The sequence below is a fragment of the Felis catus genome, chromosome D1 (assembly GCF_018350175.1).
Source record: "Felis catus isolate Fca126 chromosome D1, F.catus_Fca126_mat1.0, whole genome shotgun sequence".
NCBI lineage: Eukaryota > Metazoa > Chordata > Mammalia > Carnivora > Felidae > Felis > Felis catus.
Window position 1 is genome coordinate 15,715,759 of NC_058377.1, and position 9,142 is coordinate 15,724,900.

Genomic DNA, 9,142 nt, shown 5'->3' on the forward strand with positions numbered 1-9,142 from the left:
TGTGTGAATGAATGAATAGAAGGGAATAGTCAATGATTCAGTTAAGGAAGCCAGAGAGTATTTGTAATTAAATTTGAGAAGACAACAAGACCCACCAGTGGGGAAGTGAAAATACAGCTGGCATAAAGAAGGGGCAGAATTTGATGATTTGGAGGCGGGGGGGGGGGGGGGCGGGGGGTGTAAGAAAAAATAAAAGGAAAACTAAGGAATGGGTCAATGAGAAGCTCAGAGCTGAGGACAGGGCCCTTTCTCACCACACCAGAGGACCCGGGAAAGAGATCAGAAGCTAGTGGGAGGGGCCAGCTTCCTGGGGGACCGGGGACTCAGGGAAGCTGCCAGCTTGGACCGAGGCTCAAAGTGGCTGACAAAGGGTTATAAAGAAAATACATTCTTGCCTGGCCTTAAGCAAATCCTTTCACCAGACCCTGATCCTCTGTTCCCTCCCCTGGTGAGGATGAAGGGAGATTGTGCGTACAGAGCCCCTGCCCGCCCTCACAGGTGCTCAGCAAACGTTAGTTTGCTGATAAAGAAGTTTCGGTTGGGAATGGTCCAGTCTTCGATGCTGGTCAGAGGCTGAGTAGTATTTTGGATCCTAGACCACTGGAGTCTAAAGGGGCTTACAGGAGTCACGTTTTACCGCCCACCTCCTAAGTTAGAAAATCAGAACCATATACTCTGTATTTGCATCTTTTGTTTATTGAACACCTACTATGTGCCAGGTCTCACGCTAGACACAACACAGAGAGAAAAGCAACAACAAAAAGAGACGATCCTTTTGCTCCTTCAGGTAAGAGAGCAGAGCCTTAGAGAAACAGTCCGATCCCTCGATTTCCAGACGCAGAGACACAGATCCACGGTGAAGTGACGAGCCCGTGGCCCCACCCAGCACGGCAGGGCAGGCCAGGGCTGGACCCTGTTCGACAGTGTTCATTTGTCAGCCCACTAAGCCTGTGGGTCAGGCTCCATCTGTGAGGCCTCAAACTCTACTCAGGCTCCGGGACAGTCAGCAGCTGTGCAGCCTCAGGTAAGGCAGGCTAGCTCTCTGAGCCTCAGTGTCACCAGAGGCAATATGCGGCCACTACTAGACTCCCCACGTCACAAGGCTGCCACGGGGGTTAAGTCGCAGCGACGCGCGTGAAGATAATTTGTTCTCTGCACATTGTGCTGTGCAAGCAGTGCGGCTCTTCCGGCCACTGGGCGTCTTTCTCTAGGACAAGGCAGCCCTCCGGAGCCACGCTGGGGCTCTTCCACGCTTGGAGCACTTCCTACGTGGCCTATTTCTGGCAGTTACTAAAGACCTATGGGACAATAACCCTGCCCACAAAGGGCTCACCCTGGTTGGGGAACAGACGAATGGAGGACACATGGCCACCTCCCATCAGGATCTAACGGGTGACAATGGGCCGGGAATCCTGAAGGAAGCCACAGGGAAGAGGACGCTTGAGGCAACCCTGGAGACTAGCTGTGGCTAGGAGGGAGGGAGAAGACACTTCCGGAAGCCCTGGCAAAGGCACTAAAGAGGAACAGGGTGGCAGAGGGACCGGGAATGGCCAGCCCATAGAACTGCTGGCTCTCCTGACTGCATCCTGGCTCTTGGGGCTGGCAGAAAGGATCGTCAAGAGGAAGAGGAGGCTGTGGGGGAGGCCCCGGCAGGGCCATGGGTCTGAGTGCCCAGCCCACCCGGACCAGGAGCCAGGTTTCCAGGCATCTGTTCCCTAATCGTTCCTGAATACGCTGGAAGCCGCCACTTCAGGGCTCTCAAAAAATTCAGGTCAAATCCTTGGGTGAGGCCCGGGGTCAAGGCTAAAGCTGTGTTAGCCCAGAGGACTGCGGAAGTCAGGAAAACAAGGAGGAGGCAGAGGGGACAGGGAGCACGTCAGAGGACCCTAAAAGAGGAAGTAGCCCAGTCTCAGTTCCGCTCCCAAGGATGGGAAATACCCTCCGTTCTCCCAGCCCTCAGCAGCTGCTCCTGCCTCCCTACCTGAAGCCACCAAACCTGGGGCAGGACCGCCTGGGCCCCGGGCCCCAACCTTTCGTGTTTCCCCCAAGTTGCTGAGGTTGCTGAGGCCCTGAGCACATTCAGGGACCTGTACGGGCTGCAGACCCAGGATCCATGCTGAGCAGGGCATTGTCGAGAGTGTTTTTGAGGCTGGACGCCCCATGAGTTCAGGAATGGGGCCCAGCCTCAGAACTGAAACCCGAGAAGGATGTCAAAGTCAGCCCATCCAAACCTCCTCAGCGCTCTCCCACCGCTCTCCCAATAAAGCCCTCAAGGGAGAGAGGGATAGAAAGCCTGTGAAGGCTCTGCCCGACTCTCACCAACTCAGGGATAAGAGAGTTGGGGCCCAGATGAAGACCTCCAAATCTAGAGATTTGGTTTACGAAGTCAGAGCTTGGCTACGCTGAGAGAATGGCCCTCGGATCCCAGCAGGGAGGGAGGGCACAGGGGCTGGTAATGCCCCCTCTCCTTCCTTCCTTCTTTCTCAATCGGCTAGAAGCCAAAGCAAGAAAGAAACCATGCCCTGAGGAAGCAAGGACAGGAAGACGAATAATATGACTTCTCTCTTCCTCGCCTATCACTGTCCTGGGCTCCGGCATCATATTGGCCTTGGTCCTGGGACGTCAGCAGGTTGTTTTCACTCAGGTTTCAGCACTGGCAGGGCCTCTCTCAGGCTCTGCTCTGCCCACAGCTGCCCCAGGAGCTCAGTCTCTCTGGATTGAACGACTCTGCATTAAAGGCCTACTAAGAAGACACCCCAGGGCAGCCTCCACCTCAGGTCGAGCAGGGCACAGACCAGAGGAACAAGTAATGACTCCCAAGGCAGACAGCTCTACCGTCCATCAGCCTACACTTGGTTCGTGACTTCCCTCGCGCATTAGCTGGGTTTTTGTTTTTTTTTTTTTAGCCTCGCCTGGTTTCCTCCCCGACTCCTACCATTTCTGGTCTGCCCTCCCCATCACAGGTCAAGCCTTGCACAGGAAATGCAGAATACAGGGAGAGTTCTCCACCGCCAACGCATGCCCACCCATTGCAGGAGCCTAGAAAATCGAGTAAGATCATGTTTCTAGACAATTTTAAGTAGCGACCTCCAAATTATTTGGGAGGCACGGCGGCTGGTCAGCAGCAGGGGAAACAGACCCAGGTGGCGGACAGGGGCACGGGAGGGTTGAAAAGCACCAGAACCGAGCACAGAGCGGGGAAGGGCAGGGCAAAGGCCAAGCTCAGCCTTCAGCTCTTAGAGGAAGTTGGTTTATGGTAGGAAGGTTAAAAACAGTATCTGGAATCACCTCCACTCCCACATGACTTTGCCTATTGAAGATCTGACTGGTTTTCCGGCCTCTGGAGTCAGCCCTTTAAGGGGAAGTGACTGGGGACGCCCCATGCACAGCACCCTTCTGGGTCTGCAGGCCCTGGTCACACACGGCTGAGCTGGGAGGGCTTTGTTCTCCAGGACACCTGGAACCCCTCCACAGGCTCAGGAACCCCAGGGACACCTAGGAAGGAGTCTTTACTCTTAGGCAATGCCTGCCATTTTGGTTTGTATGAGAAAGCCGCTGCTACTCTACCAGACTGTCTCCAGAGCCCAGACCCCTCTTGGGGGTTCTCCCAGGTGCACCCAGAGTGACTCCTCACTGTCCACAACAAGGGACCGGGCCAGACCCTGAAGACCTAGGAGGGTGAAAGTAGCCCGGGGACCCCGGGGGAGCAGGTGCTGAGCCAGGAGCCTCCTCCTGCAGAAAAAGCAAAGGGAGAGCAACAAAGAGATGAGGCTTGAAAAGAATTCCTCTAAATCACTGCATCAGGCGAGGTTTTTCCCAGGCAGGAAGAGAAGCTGAGAGAAAAAGGGGGGGAGGGTCCAGGAGGAACTGCTCGAGAGAGAAGGTGGATGGGAAAAAGCAACTGCGATGTGGAGGGGGAGGGGGTTGAAGGCAGGCGGAGGGAAGATGTGACCCAAGGGCCAGCCAGCTACGAAGCAGAGATGGCTCCTAGGCATTCAGTTCAGAAATGACACTCTGGAGCGATGCTTCTTGGAAAGAGCGACCATCTAGAACCTTTGGCTCAGAGCAAAGAGTTGAGATAGAAAGCCTGACTCTAGAAGCTACCATCTGATTAGAAACAGGACCTCCCCAGGAAGGGAAGGCAGGACACGGCTTGAATGCACAGGTGGAAAGGAGTTGTCTGGTGTTGGCAGGTGGTGGGGACAGTGTGACGCTAGGCCTCGGTTCCTGAGGTCACCTCCCAGAGACCCCACCCCTCAAGAAGCGGGGAGGGATGAAGAGAATCACCTCTTGGTTTCCGAGCAGTGCTTGGGTGTCTCGACCATCTGTGGACCTGACCAGGACAGGAGATTCACCCAGGAGCTCACCAACCTTTCACTCACCTCTCCAGGGCTCCAGAGGCTGACACTCCCCCATCAGACTAGCCTGTCGGAGAACTTCACGTAGCCGCCATCTGAACTGCTGAGGTGGCCACTGATGGTGAAGGGTGGGCCCGCCTCCGGCTCCTTCAGGTTCCTGAGAAGGATGATCCGATCGGGTTTTTGGGGCTGAGAACCTGATCTCTCCTTGGGACCACAACTCCCTAGACCAGCGCATGGGAAGAACTTTCCGGCAGTGACTCCCAGACTGACTTGCGTTCCAGAACAGGAGTAGGACCATTACTTGGGGCCAGAGGAGGAGGAGGCCTGCCCTGTGGCAGAGAGTGGACAAGACGGCTCGGGAGGACTTTCTGACCCCCACTCCCTAGATCCCTGGTGGTCTTCATTTGTTCCTTTCCTTTGACGTCACGCTGTGCCCGAGGTTATCTGATTTGTAGTCAGGCCTGTGTCCACCACCAGCAGTGAAATGGCTGAAGACAAGAGACCACACTCACTGTACCCCTAGACACTAACTCCACAGCCCCTGTGACAATAGATCCTTCCTGAATAAATGATGAGTGAATGAAGGAATGGATGACTGGTCCCTGCCGGGGGGCAGGGGGGGGGTTAATGCTAAGAGGGTCACCATCAGCATGGTCTTACATAATCCGGTCCCAGTTCAAGTTTTCATTCGTGACACTTTGTAAACAGACCCTGGCTCCTTCCTTTTCCCTGGTGTGCTTAGGGGGATGGGGAAGGGACAAGGAAGAGAAACCATAAGTTTTGGCTCCGTACCTAACCCCACCCCTGCCGTGGATCTACTTACCGGATCTGATACAAGTTGAAGACAAAATTAGGCCCTAGGAAGACAGTCAGAAAAGAGAGAGTTAGTACCTCCAGGGAGACCTGCCCATCAGCTGTCTGAGAACATCTGGTGCTCCCTCACCCCATCTGGGAGGAGGGGGGTGGCTGGGCTGGACCTCAGGATGCTGTGGGAGGGCCCCACACTGCTTCACTGTCTACTGCCTGCCCCACGCCCATTGGTGTACCCCATCTGCCCAGACAGAACCACCAGTTTTGGGGGGCAGATCCTGCCGCTAGGCATCCCCCCCTCCATTACCGGTACCGATTACCCTGGGAAAGAGACAGTCCTAGCTTAGAGTCCACAAGAAGGAGAGCTGGGCTTGAACCTGGACTACGCCTGTCTCTAACCCTGTGACTTCGGCCCTCCAGCCTCGTCTATAAAAACCAGAGACTAAGAACCCCATCCTTACGTGGAATTTCAAAGAAAATCGTATTGGGCGAAAGCGCGTCGGCACATAGTAGGTGCTCAACAAACATTTTTGGACGCTGTGGGCATCCGCTGCAGACCTGAGAAATGTTCTCTCCCTCTGGGGATTCCCGCATGCCCTGCCAACTCTCCCCGGTCCTGTGGGAAGCACAGGTGTGGCTCAGAGCTGGGAGTCCCGCAGCAACTTCCAGGAGACTCCCAGGGAAGCTGAAGCAAACTCGGGAGGGGGGTGCCCAGGACCCACGGGCAGGGGAAAAGAGACACAAGGAGCCCGAGTGGGGCCCCTGGCCTCGGGCCCCACACGGGCCTTGAGGATGGACTTCCTCTGAGGGGAAAGAAAGGCAGCTACCCGCTGGGTAGGAGGAGCCCTCACTCCCTCAATAAAAGCCCAGTACCCCACACCCCCCTCCTCAAGCGCTCAGCCACTCCCACTCAAGTCTCCAACTACTGCAGCCACCACAGGAAATATCTTTGCATGATGCCACGCTGAAGGGTGTGCAGCCGCACCCGAACTTGCCCACTGCGACAGGAGAGGAGGGGCTGGGATGGCAGGGTCCGGCGCTCACTCACCCTCCCAGCAGTACCCACGCTGGTACCACTTGGCCAGGCTGTAGCCCAGGACGGACACGAGCAGCAGCGAGAGCCCCACGCCAAGGATCAGGCCCAGGTGCTGATGGAGTCCTCACCTGCAGAGACACACGCGGCACCCTTGGTCGGCTGCCCAGAGCCCTCTCACAGTCCCCCCACCCCATGTCCCAAGTCTCCTCCCCTCCCTCCCCACTGCCCCCTAGGGAGTCTTGACCTGAGCTAGCTAGATGAGCCAAGTCATACTAAGACTGATACTGGAGACTGATACAGAGTCTGATACTGGAGATTTTGAGAGTTAGCCTGTTTACCCAAAGGAACAGCCCTTGACAACAGAGATAGTATGGAGCTGGGAGGGCCTCTTGAAGCCACAGGCCTTCTGCTTGTTGGAAAAGGCACTGCTGTTTGGGGGGAGAGGCCGGGAGGTCTCGGTTCAGCCTCACTGGGTGGTGGAGAAGGAGAGCCCAGAGACCTCAAGACCTTCGGTACCCTCCCTGCAAAGCCTGTGGCCCCAGTGGGAGGGTGTTTACTTTTAAACTGCGGGCTGCTTATGTTTAACGCTTCTTCTTCCCTTTTTGTGGTACGAGCTAAATTTATGTTTTATTTGTAAAGCCAAACCCAAGGGAGAAAGGGAAGAAGGAGGGAAGGTGGAGGGAGGGGGGGAAGGGGAAGCAGGGAGTGGGGGCGGGAGGGGGGAGGGGGGAGGGGGGAAGAAGGACCGGACACCTCCCGGGAAATGACGTGGGCCTGAAGCAGAGAGGGACGCCGGCTTTCCAGGAAGAGGCTGACAACAGGGGCACCATGGAGAGACCCGCCTGCCCGGCCAGGGAGGGAAGAGAAAGGCCAGCGCCATTCTTGCTGCATGAGTACCAGGAGCGTGGAAGGATCAACCGACCCCCCCATCTCCACGGCCCAGGGTCCCGGGGCTCCGGTGGGGGGAGAGGGGCGGGGTGCCAAGGGGCCAGGAGGTTAGCGGCTAAGCACAGCCTTCTGCACGGCAGGCTTGCTTCCGAAGCCCAGGTCCGTTATTTGCCAAATGTGGGACCTGAGCAAATCCCTTTCCCTCACTAGACTTCAACTTGCCTTTATGGAAAAAAAAAAAAAAAAAAAGGCATGAGAACATATACCCATGGAGTCGTTGTGATGGTTAATGGAGGCGTCATACAGACAGCACTCGGACGACTCCGGTGAACAGCGTTAATGACATTGTTGTCGGTATTATCATCACATGGCAGGACTGTATTTTTTAAATCCTTCACGATTTCCCCTGCCCTAGCCTTTCCTTTCTCCCACGCCCCTTCTTTCCAGAAAAGCATCCCGGTTATTACCAGTGAGCATCTACTCAGCAAAGAGAAGGGGGGAGCCCAGTGCAGAAAGAAAGGGCCCGTCCTCCTAGTTTTAGATTTCAATAAGCCCTTAGAAAAATGGGACGGATTCACAACTTGGACAGGAGATGAGCCAAAGCAAGACGGCCCTCCTCGCCACACCAAGGAAAAAAGTCTCCAGCCTGGGGGAGGGAAGGGAAAAAGCGAGATCCAGAAAGGGGGAAAAAAAGCACGGGAAAATATTGAAAAGATGTCAACAGGGTCCCAGAGAGAAAGTCCTTGTTCCCTGAGCCAAAGGCAATAGAACGTCCAGGCAGAGCTGTGGGATCTGAGAGCCAGAACTGTGCCCCAGAAAAGACAAGAGTCCAGCAAGGAAGAGTTTCGTGGAGCACCTCAGCGGATGCAGCCTCAGACAGCCTTGAAGTGTTGCTGTGTCCCCTCGTGGCACGGGAGCAACCAAATGGTTTGTGTGTCCCCAGGAGAAGCAGAGGGGTCACGGAGAGACCCTCGAGAATGGAAGGAGTCACACAGCTGGGATCTCAGGACCCCACACTGATACTCAAAGCCCAAAATGGGGGCAACAGGGATCCCCAAAGCCACTAACGGCACCTTCTCTGTGCCTGGCCCTTGTTCTAGACACTTATATTCTTTTTAATGTTTATTTTTGAGAGAGAAAGAGAGAAAGAGAGAAAGAGAGAAAGCGAGCGCGTGTGAGCAGGGTAAGGGCAGAGAGACAGGGAAACAGAATCCAAAGCAGGCTCCGGGCTCTGAGCCGTCAGTTCGAACACGCGAGCCGCGAGATCACGACCTGGGCCGAAGTCGGATGCTTAACCGACTGAGCCGCCCAGGCGCCTGTAGACACTTGTATTACGGCAATAAGTAAAACGTAAAAATCCCTGTCCTCAAGGACCTTATATTCCCGTGGAGAGAGACAGACAACAAAATAAATACATAAATTATAGCATACTGATAGGTGGCAGGGAGAAGGAAAGAAAGCAGAGGAAGAGACGGAAAGATCTGTGGGGATGGGAGTCCAGTTTTAAATAAAGCAGTCAGGGGCAGGCTCGTGAAGAAGGGGACTGTTGAGGAGAAGGTGCCACAGAAGCTGAGGAAAGGAACTCGCCACGTGGGTAGCTGCAGTAGAAACACGCGAGGCAGAGGGGGCAGTGGATACAACCGAGGCAGGGGCACGCCAAGCAGGTTCCAGGAGGGTCGAGGAGGCCCAAGTGGCGGGCAGGGGCCGGAGTCACCAGAGGATTTGGAGCAGAGAAAGGACACGACCTTGTATTAAAAGGACACTCTGGGGGCGCCTGGGTGGCGCAGTCGGTGAAGCGTCCGACTTCAGCCAGGTCACGATCTCGCGCTCCGTGAGTTCGAGCCCCGCGTCGGGCTCTGGGCTGATGGCTCGGAGCCTGGAGCCTGTTTCCGATTCTGTGTCTCCCTCTCTCTCTGCCCCTCCCCCGTTCATGCTCTGTCTCTCTCTGTCCCAAAAATAAATAAACGTTGAAAAAAAAAATTTTTTAAAAAGGACACTCTGCCGGCTACCGTGCGAAGAACAGACTGGAGCGGGGTGAGGGGTGTGA

General features: G+C 55.4%; 1 protein-coding gene and 1 long non-coding RNA gene across 4 annotated transcripts; one reads left to right on the forward strand and one right to left on the reverse strand.

Annotated features, from left to right (window-relative positions):
- Positions 1-676: 676 nt before the first annotated feature.
- On the reverse strand, positions 677-6,206 carry SMIM35 (small integral membrane protein 35). 3 transcript variants are annotated; one of them, XM_045038373.1, is made up of 4 exons: positions 5,633-6,206; positions 5,185-5,218; positions 4,383-4,515; positions 677-1,886 (listed from the first exon to the last, which is right to left on the reverse strand). In XM_045038373.1, exons 1-3 carry the CDS (start codon positions 5,763-5,765, stop codon positions 4,416-4,418), a joined length of 267 nt encoding a protein of 88 aa, XP_044894308.1. In that variant the 5' UTR covers positions 5,766-6,206; the 3' UTR covers positions 677-1,886; positions 4,383-4,415. The 3 variants fall into 3 exon arrangements, with proteins under 3 accessions (XP_044894308.1, XP_044894307.1, XP_044894309.1); XM_045038372.1 differs by having other exon boundaries at positions 677-3,732; positions 5,633-6,205; XM_045038374.1 differs by having other exon boundaries at positions 677-913; positions 5,633-6,204.
- Positions 2,718-4,945, forward strand: LOC123380361. The gene is made up of 3 exons (XR_006586004.1): positions 2,718-2,855; positions 2,964-3,051; positions 4,391-4,945. It is a non-coding gene; the product is annotated as an uncharacterized LOC123380361 (long non-coding RNA).
- Positions 6,207-9,142: the final 2,936 nt, after the last annotated feature.

Excerpts from the sequence above, each read along its gene's own strand:
- SMIM35 (XM_045038373.1), bottom strand. The coding sequence starts at position 5,765 with ATGCGGGAATCCCCAGAGGGAGAGAACATTTCTCAGGTCTGCAGCGGA. Across the intron at positions 5,219-5,632 it reads GATTTTCTTTGAAATTCCAC|GGCCTAATTTTGTCTTCAAC; the intron begins GTAAGGATGGGG and ends CTGTCTTCCTAG. Across the intron at positions 4,516-5,184 it reads TTCAACTTGTATCAGATCCG|GAACCTGAAGGAGCCGGAGG; the intron begins GTAAGTAGATCC and ends CATCCTTCTCAG.